This window comes from Panthera pardus, unplaced genomic scaffold (genome assembly GCF_024362965.1).
Source record: "Panthera pardus isolate Hobbes unplaced genomic scaffold, ASM2436296v1 HiC_scaffold_6, whole genome shotgun sequence".
NCBI lineage: Eukaryota > Metazoa > Chordata > Mammalia > Carnivora > Felidae > Panthera > Panthera pardus.
In genome coordinates, this window is record NW_026526991.1 from 5,880,325 (window position 1) to 5,902,366 (window position 22,042).

General features: G+C 57.9%; 1 protein-coding gene across 5 annotated transcripts in view; it reads left to right on the plus strand.

Moving 5' to 3' along the window:
- The first annotated feature begins 4,264 nt into the window (after positions 1-4,264).
- The window catches only part of ARHGAP8 (Rho GTPase activating protein 8), a 61,430-nt gene continuing 43,652 nt past the window's right edge, over positions 4,265-22,042 (plus strand). For 2 of the 5 annotated variants that reach the window (XM_053894641.1, XM_053894642.1), the window contains exons 1-3: positions 4,265-4,337; positions 13,982-14,100; positions 17,368-17,511. In XM_053894641.1, coding sequence (XP_053750616.1) covers positions 14,064-14,100; positions 17,368-17,511 — 181 coding nt within the window. In that variant the 5' untranslated portion in view covers positions 4,265-4,337; positions 13,982-14,063. The remainder of the gene's footprint in view (positions 4,338-13,981; positions 14,101-17,367; positions 17,512-22,042) is intronic. The other 3 variants (XM_053894643.1, XM_053894645.1, XM_053894644.1) reach the window with 2 other exon arrangements.

Consider the following 22,042-nt stretch of genomic DNA (forward strand, 5'->3'; position numbering starts at 1 on the left):
TTTCGCGGTTTTAATAAGGTTCAAAGCTGAGCGCGTCTTGGCTCAAGCAGCTGCAGGGAGAGTTAATTTGGGAGAAAACAAACGTGAAGCCTAAGACCTTGGACCGAAGGATCTTTATTTCCTCCTTCCTTCCAGCTCTCCAACCCCCAGTGCTTATTAATGTGGAATTGGCTCCTTGGGGGAGAGCCAACTCTGACTTCATAAACATTTGTAAGAGCAAATTTAATAAAGCCGGGAATAATGCCATTCAGATGTAATTCCTCCGTTTCACATGATTATTCTTCCTCTTCTATTGCCGGGCGTTTGAAATGCACGGAGTCATTGTTACAGCAACAAAAGGAAACGAGGGACTGGTGGCTTGCCGATTAGACGCACTTGGGGAAAAACAGAAGCGAGAACCTCACCGGGATTCGCCTGGGTTTTACGGTTCCTTTCTGTTTCTCTTTCCTTTTACTATGAATGGTGGAACACACCTGCATTGTTTCCCTGGTAATCGGTCTGTGTTATTATTGCTCGATTGTGCGAATCTTAATCTCGCTAAGCTACAGTTGTGGAATTTGTAGGAGGTTTTCACACACACACAAATACGAGGAGGGTGGCCTTTCCCCTCCAGGCCTTAATACCATGAAATTATGGGGGCAATTCTGTCCAAAGTCGCTTTTAATTTTTTTAAACGTTTATTTATTTAAAATGTTTTTAAAGTTTATTTTTGAGAGCGAGAGCGAGAGCGCGCGCGCGCGCGCGCGCGCACTAGTGGGGGAGGGGCAGAGACAGACAGAATCTGAAACAGGCTCCAGGCTCAGAGCCGGATGTGGAGCTTGAACTTGGGAACCAGGAACGGTAAGATCATGACCTGAGCCGAAGTGGGATGCTTAACCGACTGAGCCGCCCAGGTACCCCAAGTTTATTTATTTATTTCGAGAGAGAGAGAGAGAGAGTGAGTGAGTATGCCAGCAGGAGCAGGGGAGGGGCAGAGAGAGAGGGAGAGAGAGAGAGAATCCTAAGAAGGTCTGCACTGTCAGCACAGAGCCCATCTTGGGGCCCAAAGCCACAACCGCGAGATCATGACCCAAGAGGAAACCAGGAGTCAGACGCTTGCTTACCCGACTGAGCCACCCACGCGCCCCCAAAGTCACTTTTTAGGACAGAAATCCTGCAAACTGTCCCCCTTGCATGGAAGACTGATCTCGCACTGATACTAAAAAAAGACGTTTGCCTTCCAAAACAGGAAAAGAGAAACAGCACCAAGGCAATCCGATCAATTGGATCAAATTCCCCGATTTCACTGTCTTGTTTTGGGAGCCAAGTATTTGGTGTAGAAAGAGGCCCATTCCTGCTCCATCCAGAGGCTCAGACGTGGACGTGGGAGAAGTGAGTGCCACAGTCCCCTCCCCACGAGAGTCCCTCGTGAGCAGGACGGTGCTAATAAGAACCCGCAGGTGCACTGTGTCGGTTGAACGGGCCGGCCGGTGACGATCCTTACAGATTCTTTGCACAGAAAAAGGCACCCGCTCGGGTGACAGGTGATGTAGCTGGGGCACAGGGGCACGGGAGCGCCTGGCTCTGGGCTCCCACACGGACCACGTTTCAGCCACCGTGGCTGACAAGATCCAAAGGCAGAGGAGCGAGTGGTGGGTAAAGAAGAAAGGAATTTATTTCAGTGAGGCGACAGCAGGTAGGCAACAGACTAACATCGCAAAGACTCTCTCTAAAGAGCTGAAAATACTTCCCAGTTTACGAAGGTCGGTGCGTCCGTGCAGGTGGGCAGTAAAGGCCGGCCATTGTCCTGGGGTCGATCACTCGGGGACTTGCTGGCATGAGGGCAGGTCCCTAATGCTTAAGGGCGTAATTTTGGTTCCCGCCACGGGTTTCTTGGCCTGCAGGGTCTTTTGCCTGAGTTAAAAGATACGCCGGGGGAAAAAAACTTAATCAGAAGGTACAGACCGAGGTCAGAATGGAGGCCGTGGAAGTCCTCTTTCGACCCTAGGAGGAGACAGAGGTTATTTCTTCATTCACGTTGAAGCTGGTGCCAACTCTGAGGCAGGCAGAGAGCAAACAGCCTCACGGCCCTGGCCTGCCATGGGACGGAAACAACCAACATTTAGTGCCGGGCACTGGTCCTGTCTACACTGATCCACATTTGCTTATTTCATGGTCATCGTTAGCAAAACTGGCAGGAAGCCTGCTGTCTCGACTTTGGGGAGGATCAGGGCTTGGTCTAACTCCTTTCCCACTCCTGGAAAGGTTATGGGTCTCAGACTCAGCCAGTCAGAGGCCTTCCCTGTTTTTGTTTGTTTGTGTGTTTGTTTGCCAGGGTTGTCAGGAAACAAACTCTACAACTTGGTTAAACTGTATAAGGGTATGTTATCAGAAGATGCTTTGGGTTGTAAGAAATAGAAAACGCAAACTAGTTTTGACCATGAGAGAATTTCTTGGTGCATCTAACTAGCAAGTCCAGAGGCGGATCGGGCTTCGGGGCAGGTTTGATCCAGGAGCTCTGCACTGTCACCAAGGACCCAGTTCCTTGCCGTCTCTGTGTAGATCTCTTTGCCTCTATCTCTTTGTGGTCAGCCCCGTGTCTCTAGTGCACCAAACTTCCTCATCTGGGCTGGGGGGGAGAACAGGAGAAAGCAGGATTTCTCTTCCCCCAACTATCCTGCTGGACTGGTCTTCAATGCTAACTGTGGCATGAAGAAGGGCTGCGTTGACTGACTTCCAGAGCCTTAACCATCGCTGTTAAGAGGGGCGGTATTATTGCGGACTGGCCTCTGCAACCAGATCACCCCCCTAGAGGTGGGGAGAGATCAGTACGCCTGACTGATTATCTTGGTTGCTGTATAATGACTACTGGACACAGCAGAGCCCGTCACACATGAGCCCAGAGCCACCAGCAGCTGGGCCACCGTCTGTGCAAAGCGGCCTGTCCCTCCCCACTCCTCCTTTCCCCGGAAGAGAGGGAGGGGGGCACGGGAGTTGGGGCAAGGCAGGGTCTCAGGAAAGGGTCCTGTGGATGCTGTGTTGGGGCAGATCAAAGGGGCCAGGGCACAGCAGGGAGAGGCTGCTGCCCTGAGCCACGTGACAGGTGCTGGTGGCCTGAGCTATTTGGGACGGTGTGGGGGACAGAAGTGGCGGCACCATCATAAATTTTGAAGTCGGAGCTCTCGGGGCTTGCGGGGGGAGCACGTATGGGATGTGAGAGCTGGAGGGGAGCCAAGGATGACCCCAAGGGTTTGACAGCGCCGGTGGGGAGTGAGCTAGGAAGCCCAGGAGAGGACTTGAGCCGCCGCTCAGGTCTCCACATGCAGATGTCAGGTGGGCAGTGACAGACGGGACTCTGGTCAGGAGATATGGGTTAGGGACCATCAGGGTATGGACCACGTGGAAAGCAGGAGGCTGGATGAGATCAGAGGGAACGTAGGTGAAAAGGGGGTGAAGATTCGGCCCCCCGGGGGCTGGACCTTCAGAAATCAGGGAGACGGGGCAGGGGACAGAGGGGAGACTTTGTGGTGCAGCTGGAAAGGAAGTGCTCCCCGAATCAGAAGGCAGTGACGCTGGAGGACCAGGCATCCTCTCGCCTGGGGCCCTGGGCACCTCTGGGCGTCTCTGGGTCCCAGCCTGGGCCTTCCTGATTCTATGACCCCTGCTTCAGGGCAGGGACAGTAACTGCTCCCACGGGAGGAAAGGCAGCACTTGGCCCTGAATGACCCTTTGGGAGCCCCAAGTCTTGGTCACACTGCCTCCTCCAGGAAGTCCTCCGGGCTCCTCAACTTGGGTCAGGGCCGTCTCTGGGATTGCCCAGCCGCTGTCTCCGTGGAGTTCTGAGCCCAGCGTGGGGTCCCCGCCGCAGTCCCCGGAAGGCAGTCCGGGCCCAGAAGACGCTTTGGGAGATTTTGTGGAACGTTTCCTCTGAGCTCCTCGTAAATCTCCCCGCCCCGCACCTCACTGTGCACATCCCTGAAGCGGAGAAGCGGATCAGCGAGGAAAGTGCGTGCCCCAGGGTGGGTGCCCGAGGGGCTTGACCCAGGCAAGACTCGGGGGGCGCCCCGCGTGCAAGGCTACAGGGGCTTCGAGCTCGCGGCGCCGCCCCTCCCGCCCCGCCCCCGAGGCGGGGCCACCTGTCCAGCCCCCTCCCGCCCCGCCCCTCCCGGCCCCGCGGAGACCTGGCTGACCCCGCCCCCCTCCCCCGGGAGCCCGCGCCCCAGGAATGCGGCGGCGGCGGCGCGCGGCCAGGGGCGGGGCGAGGGGCGGGCCCGGCGTGGGGGCCGCTTCCGGGGCGGGGCCAGGTGAGTGGGCCGCACGGCGGAGCCCAGGTGAGGCGCCGGCCGGGCCGTAGGCAGGTAAGGCCCCGTGTCCGCGGGAGGGAGTCCGCCTGTGCCTCGCGTGGGGACGCCACGCGGGCTCTGAGGGTGTGAGGCGGCGGCCGGACGGGGAGGGAGCTCAGGTGGGCGCGGCCACACGTGACCCGGGCCAACCCAGCCGCCCCGCCCCGGCCGGCGGGGGTCCCTGCCCCTCACCGCCCCACCCCCACCCCCACCCCCACCCCTGGTTTTCTTGGAGCGCGCTCCTCCACCCCCCCCTGCACCCCTCCCTCCCCGCCTCTCCTCCCTCCTCGCCTCTCCTCCCCCTCCCCTCCTCTCCTCCCCCTCCCCGCCCTGCACCCCTCCCTCCCCGCCTCTCCTCCTCCTCCCCGCCCCGCACCCCTCCTTCCCGGCCCCCCTCCTTCCCTCCCTCTTCCTCCTCCTGCACCCCCTCGCCTTCTAGCCCTGCACCCCTCCCTCTCTGCTCCCCGCTTCTCCTCCCCCTCCTTGCCCGGCACCCCTTCCTCCCTGCTCCCCGCCTTCCTCCTCCTCTCCCTCTTCCTCTGTCTCCTCCTCCTTGCCCCCGCACCCTCCCTCCCCAGGTCTCCCCCACTTTTGTGTTTCCGTCTGGATAGGCTGTCTCAGTTCACACTTGCCGCCCCCCATTTTCCTTCCCTAATTCGGGTTCTCCCATGACGCAGGGTGGCACTTCAGGCACATCAGCCCCCCCTCACACCGAAGCAGGGAGGTGGGGGGCATCTTTCCACTTCCCAGATGAGAAAACAGAGGCAGAGCAGGCGCTAGGCTTATTCCAACTCCAGGCCGCTGGCCGGGCTGCTGGCTGGGTCAGCAGGGAGGATAGAAGCCAGAATCAGTGGGCCAGAAACAGATCCCCGGCCGGTCAGCCTCCGGAACCCGTCAGGAGAGAGGTCTTGGCTGCTTTCACTGTTCTCAGCCCCTGGCATCGGCCGGCCTGAGAATTCCCAGGGTCACTGACAGCAGCACTGGCTTGGGGGTCCCCGCTGCCTCGGGAGGTGTGTGAAGGGTGGTGGCTAAGGTCCCCGGAGAAGGCCCCGCGGAATCCTCAGGAAGCGGGGCACAGGGCAGGGCTTCCTGTGAGTCCTAGTTTGGTGGGGTGGGCACATGGCCTTGGCTGTCTGGCCACCACAGACTTTGAGGTTTTGTTCGCGTCAGAGGCTGGGCGGGTTCCAGAGAGCGCTGTGCTGTGCTCCAGCGTGTCTGTGAAAGGCAGTGTTGACGTTTGTCCAGGTAGAAACTCAAAATTTAAATTAAGACTCAACAGTAAACCTCCTTTGGGTGGTTTCTGTTGGCACTTTGGGGACCTTGTTTGTGAGTTCCTCCTTTAATCCAACGCTGCGGGGGGGGGGGCAGGGGCGAACAGGGACCCAGGGTACTGGCCCGAGCCCAGCTACTCTGTGTGGACAGCCATCTATCTCCACAGTCCCTGCCCACAGGGGACTCCCGGTGGCTAGTGGGAGGTCAGGGAGGGCATCCTGGAGGAGGCAGCCATCGAACTGGAAGATGGATGGGAGGTGGGCAGGAAGGTATGCATGTTGAGGTCACCCAGAGGGTGGGGGATAATTCACCTGTAAGCTGGGGTGGAAATGCCTGTGGGGTACCATAGGTGGAGCCATCAGGAATTTACTTGGAAAACGTCACTGGAGTCATTGGAGGGTGACCTCAGCGAGGTGTTTTGAGGTCTGGACGCTGACTTGATGAGACATCCTGTGGACCAATGGCATCTCCCTACTAAGCTGGTTCCAGACCAAGTCAGTTGTGGGCGCTTCAGTTAAAGAGGGGACAGTAAGAGCTCGGACCACCCGGATGCCCCCCGGGGTGCTTGTCTTTCCCCCCACCCAAGAACCCATCCCATTCCTTGATTCTAACCCTCTTTCAGGGATGGGGAAACTGAGGCAAGGCGGCTCGGGCGCCTTTCCGAGGTCGCAGGGCCAGTGAGTGAGTGGAGAGCCAGCTTTGATGCCCGCTGTGCTGTGGCTCCTTCCAGGGCACTGAGGTCTGCCTTCGTGGTGGGGACAGTCAGAGTCGGCCGGTGACTGCCCTTCTGATCTCGAGGAAATCGGCATGGCAATGTAAGAATGATGTGTTCAGTTTTTCAGATACATTGTTAAACGTTTCCCTCAATCCTTAAGTGAAAACCGATGCTCAGAGAACACCGGCCGGGTGTATCCAGAGGCTCCCCGGGCCTCCTGGGGCCCATTTGAGGGGAGCCCTTCCGGGTCCGGTACTGGGTGGGGACGGCCTGGAGGATGCCCGGTGTGGGGCTCTTGCAAGTGACGTACGGCTCCTGAGTCCTGCCCCAGCGACCTCACGCGGAGGCCCCGGGTGCAGTCCAAGTTTCCGGGTCCCTGGAAGGCTGGAGACCCGGCTGGGTCATGGTCACCGTTTGCTGACCTCTCAAACGGGCTGCGTCAGCAGGCTGCCCTGCGGCTCAGCGGGAGTACGTGGGCGCTCAGTGGGGGTCGGGTGCTCGGCCCGACTCCCCCACCTCCCTGACCCCCGGCCGAGTGGCCTGCAGCTGCCAACCAGAGCCGCAGCCGCCCTGTGCCCTGGTGTCCCATTTGCAAAATACAGACAGTGTTATTAGCTACTCGTGGGGTCGTCGGGGTTGTTAATTTGTGCGAAGCGCCTCCGAACACCTTTGTAAGTGTCAGTATCCGTTCTGCCCACTGAGCGCGGGGAAAGCAGGAAGGGCGAGCTTGTGTGGAACCCCGTCCTGCCCTTGGCCGAGGGGCGGAGCGGTTCTTTCTTCAGTGACGCTGGACAGAGCCGAGCCGTGAGTTAGCCCGGTGACTGTCCATTAGAAGGAACTGGTTTGGCAGGTCAGGAGTCCAGAAACTTCAGGGGAGCTGTCCCCTCCCTTCCCCCACTCAGGGTCAAATTCAAACCAGCCAAGAAAACGCGGGCGGGAGGTAGGCTGTCTGGGCTGGCACCGTTTGTTATCTTCAGGAGAGCTTTGGTGGTTGAAGCCGGGAAGGATTTTGAACCAGCGGGCCTGGGTGGGGCTTCTGGAAATTGCCTTCTTTTTTTTTTTTTTTTAACGTTTATTCATTTTTGAGAGACCGAGAGTGAGCAGGGGAGGGGCAGAGAGAGGGAATCCGAAGCAGGCTCCAGGCTCTGAGCTGTCGGCACAGAGCCCGACGAGGGGCTCGAACCCACACACGGTGAGATCGTGACCTGAGCCGAAGTCGGACGCTTAACCGCCTGAGCCACCCAGGCGCCCCTGGAAATTGCTTCTCCTTTAGACCTTGTTCTCCGCTAAGTTCTTGCTGCTTCTGAGGCTCCCGTAACTCCCAGGTCACCAGCTTCGGTTCTGTGCTGTTACAACACCTTGCGTTCTTTATTCATTTGTGTTTTCTTATTTATGGAGAACGTCAGATATTCAGAAGTAAGCGGGATCCCAGCGTCAACCACGGCCATGCTGCAGCCAAGCCTGGCCTAGGCTCCCCCCACCTGGGGCCTCCAACCCACTCCCCCCCACCTACTCACCTCCTGTCTCCCTTTCTTACTTGTGTGTTATTGTAAAGCAGCCGGGGCGGGGGTGCTGCGCCGGCTGGAGACGGTGGACCAGAGCAGGCACGTGGCAACCTGGATCCTATGCGAAAGAGATTTCAAACCACCGAGCTCATCTGTTTATAATTCAGGGCTCACAGCTCAGCTTGGCGGGAGTTGAGGTGGGCGGGCTCAGGTGGAGGGTGACGGGCTGGTGCCCCAAAGTCGCCGCCGAGGAGAAAGGGCCCATTTGTAGTGTCTGCACGGAGCTGGGTTCTCGGGATCCCGTTTTAACAAGTCCACACTGCAGCTCGGCCCTCCTGAAACTGATCTGGTGAGGGCGGCCCGTGGTAACATCAGCCTAAGGGCCACAGAAACAGGCACACGTTTGCAGCCGGTGCAGGTTTACGGACGGGGTGAGGGCCACTAACCCTGTGGGGGAGTCTGCAGAGGGGGGAGCCCTCTAACACGGTCCGAGGATAAAGGGTAAAGAGTCCGTGCAGTGTAATATTCATGTGTTTGGTCTCTGTCCCATTTCCTGGCAGGGGGCTCCTGAGAACCCTGGGCACCCTCCTGAGGGCGGTGTCTTTTCTTATTCACAAAGGATCCCTTTTGACCTTGCCTGAGTTCATGCTAATGAGGCGGCTGGGCTGGGCCCTCTGATAACATGGGGATGGGGCTGGTGGCCAGAGTATCTCTCCCCCCCCCCCCCAATCCTGATTAGAGGGTTAGAGCTTTCAGCCACACCCCTCAACTTCCAGGGAGGGGCCATCCCCCACGGCCGTGATTCAGCCACGCCCGGCTCCCGGACGGGTAAGGGGTAAAAGCTCTGAGACCGAGAAGCTTCCAGGTTGGTGAGCACATTGATGTGCTGGGAGGGTGGCACCCCCAGGGTGGGCGGGAGGCTCCGTGCACACCCCCCTCTCCAGCGCTCGCCTGTGCGGCTCCTGCTTGCCTGGTCCTGAGTCGTATCCCGTTCCGCGAGCCTGTGACCATAAGTGAAGCACTTTCCTGAGTTTGTGAATTGTTCTACTGAATTGCTGAACCTGAATGGGGGTTGTGGGAACCCCCGAACTTGTAGCCAAGTCAGACACAAGTGCAACAGCCTGGGAACCTGGGACGCGGGACTGGTGTCCGAAATGGGGACAGTCACTGTGGGACTCAGCCATTAAGCAGTGGGGTCTGTGCTGACTCCTGGTAGTTTGTGTCAGAACAGGATTGCATTGTAGGACCCCAGTTCATGTCAGAGAATCAGAGAAGCGGTGTTGGAATAACATATTTGTTGTTTGGAGCAAACCTCACGGGGGCGGAAAGAACTTAAAAGGCTCAGGGAAGAGTCTGTGTCAAGGCCCTGGGGTAGGTGGGAGCAGCATGGGGTTTGGGAAAGCCTCGGATGCGCTGGGTTTCTGTGGCCGTAGCCATGGGAGAGAGAGAGGAGAAGGAGGCCCGGGGTGAGGGGCGAGGGTGGAGTCCAAGCTGGACTTAAACCCCGGGCAGTGGGGCCTTATCCTCTATGCCCCTGTTTTCTTGTTAGTAAGGCAGGGATAGAAATGCCTTTCCTTCATTCAGCGTCCCTTCCTTGCAAGGCTCCAGGCACCCAGAGCAAAGTCCCATCAAACGATAATTTTCAAAGAAGGCAGAAAACCCTGACTGTCCTACTGATGGAAAAATGAACACAGTGAAAGATTTTATTTAACTTATGAGGGAACCAGGCACACGCTGTCACTGGTCGAAAGGATCTGAAGTACAGAGGCACTTGGAGATCGGGAGGGTCGAAATGAAAATGGAGGCGATTTGGGGCATTTTGGGGGAGGAGGGCGGGGAAGGGAGAGAAGCCCACCAGACAGGATGGAATTTGCACGTCTGTAGGCGAGAATTATTCGTGTTGCTCTCAGCCGACAGCAGTGTGCAGTTGTAAACTAGCTCCCAGGGGTGGGGTCAACCCCACAGGGTGTTCTCTGTTCTGGACAAGGTGTAGTTTCCCATCAAGGCACAGGTTTGCTCACACGGCTACGAGAAGGCACCTGCGAGGACTGGTCGTAAATGCCAGGGGGTCCGTTTGTAGCGTGAGATTCAAATAACAGTTCAAGACACTTGATGAGGAAGGGGGGGGGGGGGGTCCCGTTGCAGACACCAGCCGAGGATTCCTGGTTGAATCCTGGCCCGACACAGAGCAACACCTTGAACTTCCTGAAAGCAACAACGAGACTGAATTAACTGTGGTTGGGGCGGGGTGATGGGATGTGCCAGTGGTTCCTTTCCTCTTTGCATTTAAAAAAGTTTGGTTGACGATTTCCCGCCAAATGTGGAGTCATTCTGGTTCTAGGCTGGAGTCAGGAGTCCTGGTTTTAAGATCCAGCTCTCCACTGACTTGCTGTGTGACTGGGGGCAAGTCCCTCACCCTCTCTGGGCCTCAGTTTTCTTGCTGTACAGTGAGAGTTGATGGCACAGTATGTTCACTGTGGTCCTGCCTTGTGTCGCTGTTTTGTGATTCTTTAAAGTTTATTTTTTTGTGTTTATTTTTGAGAGAGAGAGAGAGAGCGAGAGCGTGGGGCAGGGGCAGAGAGGGAGGGAGACACAGAATCCGAAGCAGCGTCCAGGCTCCCACTGTCAGCACAGAGCCCGACGCGGGGCTTCAATTCACGAACCTCGAGATCATGAGCTGAGCTGAAATCAAGACTCAGACGCTTAACCACCTGAACCACCCAGGCACTCCTTTATGTTGTAGTCTTGAGGCGGAAGTTGTTCTCTGAAAAAAACCTGTTTGCGCTTAAGGTCTTCACCTGATTAGATGAGGCCCGCCCCCCATTACGGTGCATCATCTGTTTTAAGCAGGGTCAGCTGATTGTAAACGTTAACGACATCTACAAATACCTCCAAGGCAGCATCTGAGCTAGTGTTTGACCAACAACTGGGCACCATTGGCCAGACAAGTTGACACATAAAATCAACCATCACAAGGCCAGTGGGACCAGACTCACCCTGGTGCCAGAGCCCTCTGCCCCCCTGGATGCCCAGCCAGCCAGTCGGCAGCGTTTGGGCTCCTGGACCTGGAAGGACAGGCCACCTGTGCCTGGCGGCCTTCCCGAGGAACCCCTGGGCTCCTGAGCAACAGCACTGAGGATGGGCTTCCTTCCCCTGCCCTGGCCGCACTCCCGTCCTGTGTGGGGTGGGGTCCCACCGACGGCCTGCAGCGGAGGGGTGTGGAGGGTTGGGGGAGGCCTCTGGTGCAAGCCAGCCCGCGGAGCACTCTGGGATGGTGGGGAGAGCCTGGGTTTCTCTTCCAGTGTAGGATTACGGTCGGGGGGGGGGGGGGTGGGCAGCTCACAGGGCTCCCCCTCCCCCAGACTAGCTGTTGCCACAAGGCACCGATTATGTGCGACGAGCCCACCATCTGGGCGTACAGACTTTAAAACAAATACAGCTGCCTGTGCATTTTGAGATAGGGGATCGGGGTAAAGGTTTTGAGCCTGTAAGGGAAAAAAGGAGTAAATATTACTCTGCTTTAACCGGAGCAGACTCTGGAGGAAACACAGAGCCTTCTTGCCTTTGGGAGCTTTGAACTCCCGACTCCGCCTCGCCAGGACTTCCAGATGTGCTGCGTCGCAGGGAGGCCTTTCCCCACGGGCAGTGGAGGAGGAAGAGGCCTGGGTCCGCTCTGGCTGTTCCCCCTGGTGGTTGGTGCCCCCTGTGAGGCTTTGAAGCAGGAATGTTCCAGAAGGATTCTCCTCCCCTGGGTCGGGTGGGTCCCTCAAGAGGTGCCTCCAGAAGATTGCTTTCAAGCTGTTTGTCTGGCCTGTAACGGGCTTATCATCCCAGGCTAGCCCACGAAAGGGGCGGGTGGGACTCTGGGGGTGGGGACAGGGTGGCCCCCTTCCGTCATCAGACATCAGGGAGCCCCTCTTGCCTGTTGTAAGGGAAAAGTGGAATGGCGGGGTGGCGGTGCGTTCCCCCCCACAAGGCTGGGTTTTCCCCCGCCCCAGGCAGCAACGGCCCTTGGCACCCCTGTGCCCGGCCGCCAGCCTGGTTGGGTGGCCCAGGGACGAATGACTAACCTGAGGAGAGTTCTCGTCTCACCAGGCTTCCTGGCCACCGCTCCTCGCAGACCAGCTGCCGTGGCCGCGCCCAGAGTGAGGGCGCAGGCGATTGAGTTTCTTTACTCAGTTTCTCTGCCAGCAGCAGGGCCTCTCAGCCAGGCCCGGTGTCCCCCTCCTGTCCTCCCAGGTCCCCAGCCAGCTGCCTCCGGCTTGGGGAGAGCTGGACTGGGAAGAGGGCCCGGCGTTCCTGACGCGCACAGAGTGGGCCTTGGGGTCCGGGTCAGGCGGTGCGGGGCCTCCCCTGCCTGGTGCTCTGTGCACCCCATTCCTGCCAGGGAGCAAGCCCGATCCCCCGTGTGCACCCCGGCCCCAGCCGGCTGGCTGTGCGGCTGTCACCCCATCTACCTTCCCTGCCCTCAGAAGCCGTGGCCTCCAGGGTCAGGTGACCTCAGGAGTCAGTGTCGTGGCTCCCAGAAGTGGGAAATGGGGAGAGCCTAGGCACGCACACCAGGGAGAAGCTGTGAGGAGCCCAGAGCAAGTGGAGGCACCCTGGGGCTGACTCGGGCCTGTGTGCACAGCCCCTTGGCCTCAGTTTTGTTCTCTGGTAAATGGGGACAGTGGCCTTTCTCAGCGTGAGGGGGCCGGGCAAGGGCAGCATTCCAGCCTCCTAACTCCCATCTACGTTGTTTTTTTAAGTGTTTGTTTATTTATTTATTATGAGAGAGAGAGCCAGGGGAGGGCAGGGGGGGCAGAGAGAGAGAGAGAGAGAGAGTGTGAGGGGCGGGGGGGGGAGGGGGAGAGAATCCCAAGCAGGTTCTGCACGCTCAGCATAGAGTCCGACGGGGGGGTTCCAACCCACACATGTGGGATCATGACCCGAACCGAAATCAAGAGTTGGACGCTGAACCAACTGAGGCAAGCAGCCGCCCCTACAGCTGCTTCTTGGTCACAGTTGTCCAGAGTGCAGACACTGGTCAGAAGAGAACACACACGTGCATGATCCAGAAACTCGTGCCGTTCGTTACGGAGTCGCTGTCTCTACCCCTCCCCGACTCATTCTCTCCCCACCCCCCCAAAAATGAATAAACGTCAAAAAGTTAAAAAAAAAAAAAGGGACAGGTTGTCTGTAACCCAAACCGGCTTACGCGGAAGAGAGGATTTATGGGATCTTTGCATTCAGGTGCAGCTGGATCCAGGCGCATAGTGTTTTAGGGACTGTTTCTCTATCTTGCTGTGTCTTCTGCCTTTGGCTTCATTTTTTCAAGTTCCAGGTGGTGACCTTTGGTGGTTCCAGGCCCGTGTCCTCCAGGTTTGGGCACAGCAGGACACATTTAAGAAGTATCTCTTCTCAGGGGTGCCCGGGTAGCTCAGTCTTTGTTAAGCGTCCGACTCTCGATTTTAGCTCAGGTCATGATCTCACGGTTCGTGAGTTAGAGCCACACGCTGGGCTCTGAGCTGGGAGCCTGCTTGGGATTCTCTCTCTCCCTCGCTCTCTGCCTGTCCCCCACTGTGTGCCCTCTCTCTCTCTCTCTCTCTCTCTCTCTCTCTCTCAAAATAAGTAAATAAACTAAGAAAAAAAGAAGTATTCTCAGGAGCTTCGATAGAAGTCTCAGAGTTCACTCTGGTTGGAACAGCAGGGGACATGTGGTCACTCCTGAGCCCATCTCCGCGGCTCAGGGAATTTGGTGCCGTGACTGGCCAGGCAAAGACCCCTGGTTCTGTCCTTGGTGCCCAAAGTGGAGCTTCCTTCAACGTTGCACAGGCTGTGTGTGCATATGGTGTGCACACGGACTCTGCACGTGTGGATGTACGTGCATGTGTGCGTGTGTGGGGGAAAGCCGGTGATTACCGGCGGGGGCGGGGGGGGGGATGCCGGTGGCCAAGAGGACACCTGTCCGCTCTGTCCAGCCAGGAACCCCCCGCCCGTGTGACTGCAGGCCTGGACTCTGCATAGTGTGTGTCCCCAGCATCGTCCTGTCGTGCACGCGGCGTAGGCAGCGGGGGCCGGGGAGGCTGTGCCCTGGCGTTCGCTTGAAGGGTGTTTCCTTCATTCCTTGAGCCCTCGTGTGCACGTGTGTGTTCAATGTCCCCGGGTTCCGTGTGCTTCTCCCTCAGGGTGTCGGAAGGACCCCGTGCCCGGACCCCTGAGAGGTGGCATCGGGGCCGTGTGCTGGGCCACCCTGGAGAGCAGCAGAACATGTCCCAGCCGGACCTGGAGGAGCTGGCCGAAATAGGTAAGCGCGTTCTCCTTCCAGCCTCGTCCCGCGAGGAGGCCGTTGGCGGATGTTTGCTTTAAACAGATACTAACACGCTTACGTGGCTGGAAAAGTCTAGCCCTGTAAGAAGGGCTTGGCGAGGTTGTCCTTCTCCCTCATCTGGGGTCTTACCCCTTCCCCACCCCCGTTAGCCCCAGGTAGTGCCTTTTTAATCTTTCCAGGGTTCTTTTGTGCAAATTCGGGTGAGCCCCTCTGAGATGGGGCCACCTTCCTGGGTTGTTATGAGGCTCAGATGGGATAACATCCTCATTGACTGCTTGAGGCTACCCTCCAGGGTGCCAGCGTCCACATCCCCATCTTACAGACAAGCAAACTGAGGCCCGGGGTGACTGGAACACCCGGCTGAGGGCACCCCGTGACAGGGGCCAAGCTGCGGGGAGGGCCTCTGCATAGACCCACCCCTTGGCGGTTTGGTTTAGCATCACGTGTGCACGTGTTTCCGCGCGAGGCTGTTCCTGCTACGCGCACCGGGGCCAGGCCCCCCCGTTCGTCTCCCTCTAGTGCACATCTGTCCTCAAGGTTCGCAGTAACCCGGAGTGACTCCCGAGGATCCGCCGAAGGCCCGTGGCCCTGAGAGAAATGACTTTCCGTTCTGCGAGCAGCATCAGTGCGTCACGCCCGATGCTGGGGGGAGCCTCGGCTGCGTCTGCCTGTGCTGCTCGATTCGGGCTCCCGGGAGCCCGCCATTAATTACGCCTTCCGGTTTGCTCCCCTTGCTGCTTTAAGGCGTGCGGCACAGTCAAGCGTCTCTCGCTTGGGTCCATACGGGGGCAGGACAGCGAGCCCGATGTCAGCGGTGTGGTTAGGGATGCGGGAAGAGCATCCTTGTTTCCTCCGTCCGCTGCCTTCCTTAAGACGGTCCGGTCCGTTCTGCCTCCTCACGTTTCCTTGTGGCTGGGCCCCCGTGTGCTGAACCGTTGTTTTCGGTTTTTTACGGAGGTGAAATTAACATGGCATAAAAGGAGCCATCGGGAAGTATTTAGCTCATGCGTAACGTGTAGTGTATCCACCTGTTAGAACATTTGCTTCGCCCCAAAAGGAAACCCCACACCCCATTGGGCACTCACTCCTTCCCTCAGCCCCGGGCAGGCATCAGTCTGCTTTCTGACTCCGTGGATTTATCCGTCCCGGGCACTTCGTGAAAAAGGAATCCCGCATCCTGTGGCCTGGCTTCTTCAACGTAGCCTAATGTTTTCAGGGCGGTCTGTATCGTGGCGCAGGTCAGTACCACGTTCCTCTTGCGGCCAAATAGTACTACATCGCGTGGGCAGCCCACACTGTGTCCACTCATCCACGGACGGACACGTGGCCGGGGCCACTTTCCGGCTGTTGTGAAGGGTGCTGCTGTGACCTCGGCGTGCACTTGTATTTGTTAGAATTCCCGTTTCCAGTTCTCTGGGGCGCACCGTTGCCTCCGACTCGCTTGAACATCGTACACGGCTCGCATGTCAGCGTGCTTCCGGCAGCCGTCTTCCCTCCGTGTCTCTTCTCTTAGCAGGACCCCAGGCATCGGGTGTAGGGCCCACCCTCATCCAGTGTGACCTCGTCTGAACTAATTTCCTCTCCACAGGCACTGTTTCCACGTAAGGTCACATGTGAGCTTCCAGGCAGACGTGAATCTCGGAGCAACGCTCTTCCACCCAGCACATCTGGGGACCGCAGTCTGCTCTCACCCGAAATTTGAAGGCCCCGTTCTGTTTCCCGTTGGAAACAGCTCCGTCTTGATTTGTTTTATGTATTTATTTTTTTTAATTATTTTTTTTTTTTAACGTTTATTTTTGAGACAGAGACAGAGCATGAACGGGGGAGGGTCAGAGAGAGAGGGAGACACAGAATCCGAAGCAGGCTCCAGGCTCCGAGCTGTCAGCACAGAGCCCGACGCGGGGCTCGAACTCACGGACCGCGAGATCGTGACCCGAGCCGAAGTCGGACGCTTAACCGACTGAGCCACCCAAGCACCCCAGTCTTGATTTGTTTTATATGAAGGCACCTCACCTACTAAAATTAAACCGGGAGACAGCACTCCTTCCTACTTCGAGGCACAGTGACCCCCTTCTGCCCTCAACCCAGCCTGGGTTTCCTGCCGGCTGCCTGGATCCACATTTCCCGGGAGGGCCTGGGTTGGAATTTGGAGTTGGGAAATCAAGTGCAAATCCACACTCCACTGCCAATGAGCATTGTGACCTTGGGCAACTCATTCCCTGTCTCTGAGCCTCAGTTTCCACTCCTGTCAGCGTGGAGGACAGTATTTGCCCCCAGGTCTCATTTTATCCCTCCATGGTTGTGCCCACTGAGCAGACGCATAGTGGGTCCACAGGAGAGGTGGGTGCCCACTGAGCAGATGCACAGTGGGTGCACAGGAGGGGAGGGTGCGCACTGAGCAGACGCACAGTGGGTGCACAGGAGGGGACGGTGTGCACTGAGCAGACGCACAGTGGGTGCACAGCAGGGGAGAGTGCGCACTGAGCAGATGCACAGTGGGTGCACAGGAGGGGAGGGTGCACACTGAGCAGACGCACAGTGGGTGCATAGGAGGGGAGGGGGTGCACAGGAGGGGACGGTGTGCACTGAGCAGACGCACAGTGGGTGCACAGGAGGGGAGGGTGCGCACCGAGCAGACGCACAGTGGGTGCACAGGAGGGGAGGGTGCACACTGAGCAGACGCACAGTGGGTGCACAACAGAGATGGGCGCACAGTAGGTATATGCTGAGCAGACGCACAGTGGGTACACAGGAGGGGAGGGTGTGCACTGAGCAGACGCACAGTGGGTCCACAGGAGAGGTGGGTGCCCACCGAGCAGACGCACAGTGGGTGCACAGGAGGGGAGGGTGCGCACTGAGCAGACACACAGTGGGTGCACAACAGAGATGGGCGCACAGTAGGTATATGCTGAGCAGACGCACAGTGGGTGCACAGGAGGGGAGGGTGCGCACCGAGCAGACGCACAGTGGGTGCACAGGAGGGGAGGGGGTGCACAGGAGGGGAGGGTGCGCACCGAGCAGACGCACAGTGGGTGCACAGGAGGGGAGGGTGCGCACCGAGCAGACGCACAGTGGGTGCACAACAGAGATGGGCGCACAGTAGGTATACGCTGAGCAGATGCACAGTGGATGTCCTCTTGAGGCACGGTGACTGTCCTGTGAAGAGACGCCAGGAGGCTCCCTCGTTGCCCATCTTTCTCAAGAGCACAGCTGACTTCCCGTAATCCTCACTGTCTGCCACAGAGCTGCAGGGGGATGAAGAGAAGGCGGCCGCCCTGAGCATAGCGAGAAAGCCCTTGGTGGTGCCCACACCTGGCCAGGACCCCGCGCTCAGCGTGAATCACCCCTTCTACGACGTGGCCAGACACGGTATCCTGCAGGTGGCAGGTGGGTTGCAGCTGGGCGGTCCCAGGATTCCCGACAGGTGCCGGCGTTCCCGTGGGCCCCGTGGGGTGGGGGGTGGGGGGTGGGTTCATCGGGCTGCCTCCCCGTTGCCTCCCTCTCCCTGGCGTTGTTAACCAAGGGCAGTGCTGTGCTGCTTCCTCAAAGGGAACAAACACCTGTCCGGGCGGAGAAGACGAGCCTCGCCTACGGCCAGCGGCGGGGCTGGGGGAACGTGTTGCGTCGCTGTGACCAGGCGCGAGGGGATCGGGGCCGCTTGGTGTGTTTCTCACGTGGGCAGCGTGTGGGTCGATACGTGGAGAGACGTGTGAGAGGAGGTTTATCGTAGGCATTGGCGCTCTCGCGACCGTGGAGGCGGAGAGGTCCCAGGGTCTGCCTTCGGCAAGCCGGCGGTGGCACTCCCAGCAAGCTCTGGAGATCCGGGAGCGCCGGGGGCCCCTGTCCGCGGGCTGGAGGAAGCGGATCTCCCGGCTCAAGCACAGAGCAGGTTCGCCCTGTGCCCCTTGTTCTGTCGAGGCCCCCGCCCGCGCTGGGGAGGGTGCCCTTCCTCACTCCGTTCAGACGCCGCTCTCCTGTGCAAACACCCTCGCGGACACGCCGAGAAGGAACGTCTTCCCAGCCGCCTCGGGCCTCCCTTAGCCCAGTCGAGGTGACACGTGGAGTTAGCCATCGCAGGCGCGGACCCTGACACCTCCCTGCTGCACTAAGATCCCCGTAAACGTTAGCTCCTGTCCCCACCGAGCTGGAATCTTGTCAAGGAAAGAGGAATGGTTTGCAGCAGTTGGAGGCCCCGGAGGCACAGATGGGCGCCCTTTGTGCACACTCAGCTCCGAGAGACGAGGAGAGGGTGGGGGTTGGACAGGTGGTCAACCGTTTGAAGCCCCCGGTGTTCCTTCTGGAGAACCTTTAAGGTTTAGGTAGCAGGGGGGTTGCCTGGGCGGCTCAGTCGGTGAAGCATCCGACTTTGGCTCAGGTCGTGATCTCACGGTCCGTGAGTTCGAGCCCCACGTCGGGCTCTGTGCTGACAGCTCGGAGCCCGGAGCCTGCTTCGGATTCTGTGTCCCCCGCCTCTCTCTCTGCCCCTCCCCCAACACCGGACCCAGTGTGGGAGCACAGACCAAGTACCCACCAAAGGAAGGCAGGAAATAGAGTTATTTTTCCTGAGAACAAAACATACATTATTGGTATGCAATGGGTTATTTTTACTTTTTAGTTTCTTAAATTTCATTTTTTTTTATTTTTTAGGGAGAGAGCATGAGCAGGGGAGGGGGCAGAGGGACAGAGAGTATCTTAAGCAGGTTCCACACTCAGCACGGAGCCTGACGTGGGGCTCGATCCTACAACCTTGGGGTCGTGACCTGAGCTGAAATCGAGAGTCAGACACCCAACCGACTGAGCCACCCAGGGGCCCTGCAGTGGGTTATTTTTAAAGGAATGAATAAAAATTTTTAAATCTCCTCTTTTAGGTTTCTAGTATGGTCAACCTCTATAGAAACAACCCACTCTTTTTTTTTTTTTTTTAAAGCCTTTTGAGGCCCTTAGTAGCCTTAAGAGTATCAACAGGTTCTGCAGCCTGAAAGCTGTCTAGGTGAACGTCCCTCATACACCTGGCAAGAATGTGTGTCCCAGGATCGGGCGGCGTGTTCTGTGTGTTTCAGCGACGTCCCGTTGATTGACGGCGTCCAGACCTTCTGCGCCCTTACTGACTTCCCTACTTCCATCAGCTGTCGACTGAGGAGTGTTCAAAGCGCCCACGATCGAAACGTGTCCGTTTCTGCCCTTGGTTCTGTCCACTCGTTCCGTGGGTCTTGATGCTTTGTTTTTAGGGGCAGGTCCACTTCGGATTGCGAGGTCTTCTTGACGTGTTGTTGGCCTTTGTGTTCCTAAACGCCCTCCTTTACCAACGGCCGTGCGCCCGTGTTGGTGACTCCTCGCCTACATGTCTGACGTTAATCTAGCCGGGACAGCCGCACCAGCTTTCGCCTTATTGGCGTTGGTAGATACGCCTTCTCCATGCTTTTCCCTTCAGCCTGTCCCAGTCTCTCTCTTTTTTTTTTTTAAGTTTATTTATTTTGAGAGAGAGCCTGCACGGGCAGGGGAGAGGCAGAGAGAGAGAGAGAGAGAGAGAGAGAGAGAATCCCAAGCAGGCTCTGCACTGTCAGCACAGAGCCCGACGTGGAGCTTGAACTCATGAAGTTCAAGATCATGACCCGAGATCATGACCCGAGCCGAAATCAAAAGTTGGCTGCTTAACCGACTGAGCCACCCGGGCGCCCCTAACCTGTCCCAGTCTTTACAAATGAAGCCCATCGCATACAGACCGCTTCCCATTAGATCTTTTTGTACTTTTGAGGGTGGCTGCTTAGCGGGAACCGTGTTCTCAGTGCCTCACAAGGGTGTGCTCAGGAGTTCGCACTTGGTCCTGGTGGCTCTGGGGAGCCTGAGGCAGAGGAGTGGGGCTCGTGGTTTAGAGCGACCCTTCTTGCCGCGGTGTGGAGGGTGCTGATGGCAGCCGCAGGGGGGCCCAGCGGGAGCCAGGACAGAGGGCCGAGCCTGTGCTGTGGCGGTGGCGTGGAGAAGAGGGGATGACTTTGAGAGACATTTTCAATGTCGGCCTGGAGGACAAGCAGAAACCTACCTGGGAAGGGTTTGCCGCACGGTAGGGTGAGGTTTCCAGGGGTGCAGGAGATTGAATCAAGAGCCAGGGGCCCTGGGAAATAAGTTGGGGGCTCATTGCTCTTTTTAATTTTTTTTTAGGTTTATTTATTTTTGAGAGAGAGACAGAGTGAGCAGGGGAGGGGCAGAGAGAGAGAGAGAGAGAGAGAGCGAGAGAGAGAGCATCCCAAGCAAGTTCTGTGCTGTCAGCACAGAGCCCGACGCGGGGCTCGAACCCACGAACCCTGAGATCGTGCCCTGAGCCGAAGTCTGACGCTCAACCGACTGAGCCACCCAGGCGCCCCTGATTTCATATTTTCAGTGGTCACCGTCTGGAGCTTAGTCGGGGGCCGGGCTGTGAGCCCAGGGGGAGATTAACCTGGTGGAGAGTGGGGTGGGCAGGGGGAAGGTTGGAGCCAGAGCAGCAGAGAGGCTGGAGATGTGATCCAGAGACACAGAGGAGGCGAGTGGCAGAGAAGAGGAGGACAGGAGGATCTGGTTCCACTGGGTGACAGGTCACCACCCCACACCCAGATCTTTGCCCCCAGGTTAGACCCCAGCCAGGCTTCCCTGCAGGATGCAGAAAAACGGGTCTTCGCATTTCCTTCCTCTCTGCAAAAAGATGAGCAGCCCTGAAACAGACACCCAAGGAGACGAACTCCCAAATCACTCCTGGTTAGATGGCCACTGCCTTTATTATGCATTTTAATCGTCCTTCACGCGGAGCGGATGACGGATCGTCTGGAGCGCGTTCCGGGCGATGGCTCTGGGAAGCATTTCTTTATTCATAAACCGGGCCTCTCCCGCCTTGGAGACAGTGAGCGATGCTGTGTTGTGCACAGCGAGGGGAGGGATAGGGGTCATGAATTACACTGAGGCCTCGGAGAATCTGCATCTTATTGATGGTTTTCATTTCCTTGCACATTATATCACTTTGAAGCCCGTTTTCGATACGCTGGCCCGTGTTACCAGAGAACGACGAAGGGGTGTTTACTCACATTGACTGATGTCATTAATGCAGATGCCGCCTTGACTGCTTAATAAGCAGGATCCCGGACGTCCCGGGGATGCCTCAGGGCTGCCGCGCAGGCGTGCACGCGGGAGGCCTCCCTGCTGCCACTGCGGGGTCCTCAGGGGCAGAGGACCCCGTGCAGGCCGGGGGTCAGCCAGCTGCAAGCGTGGACCCGGCCCCGATGCTCGCGTGGCCTCTCCGGGCCTCAGTTTCCTCTTCTGTAAACGAAACAGCACACCTGGAGGCACCCGGCGTCAGGCCTGGCACGTGGTAACGGGTCGCATTTATTGAGCACTTGCTGCGCGCCGGTGCGGAGAGGCTGGTGTGGGGCTGCCCGGCTGTGGGGGGCAGGGACTCTGTCCCCGGGGCCAGGGCCGGCCTGTGCCTCCCTCCCTCGCTTTTTGTTCACTTTTTATGATGGAAATTTTCCGAAGCGTCAGCTGCGGAGAGAACGGTATAAGGGACCCAGGTTGTTTGCCATTGCACCTGCCGTGAGAGTTTGTTCAGTCTGATTAGTGCTGTGGGCGTAGTTTGGCGGGACGTTTGGAAGTCTACTGATACGAAAAGAAAATGCTGGGGCACCCTGGTGGCTCAGTCAGTTAAGCATCCGACTCTTGATTTCCGCTCGGCTCAGGATCTCACGGGTTCGTGAGTTCCAGCCCCGCGTTGGGCTCTGTGCTGCCGGTGCGGAGCCTGCTTGGGATTGTCTCTCTTCCTCTCTTTCTCTCTCTCTAAATAAGCAAACAAGCATTAAAAAGGAAAAGAAAAAGTTAAGTTAGTTGCCTTTTTGGTTTTGAGGAGAGGAGAAGGCCTTCCATAGTAACTCAGCACCTTGCAAGTTGAGGAACC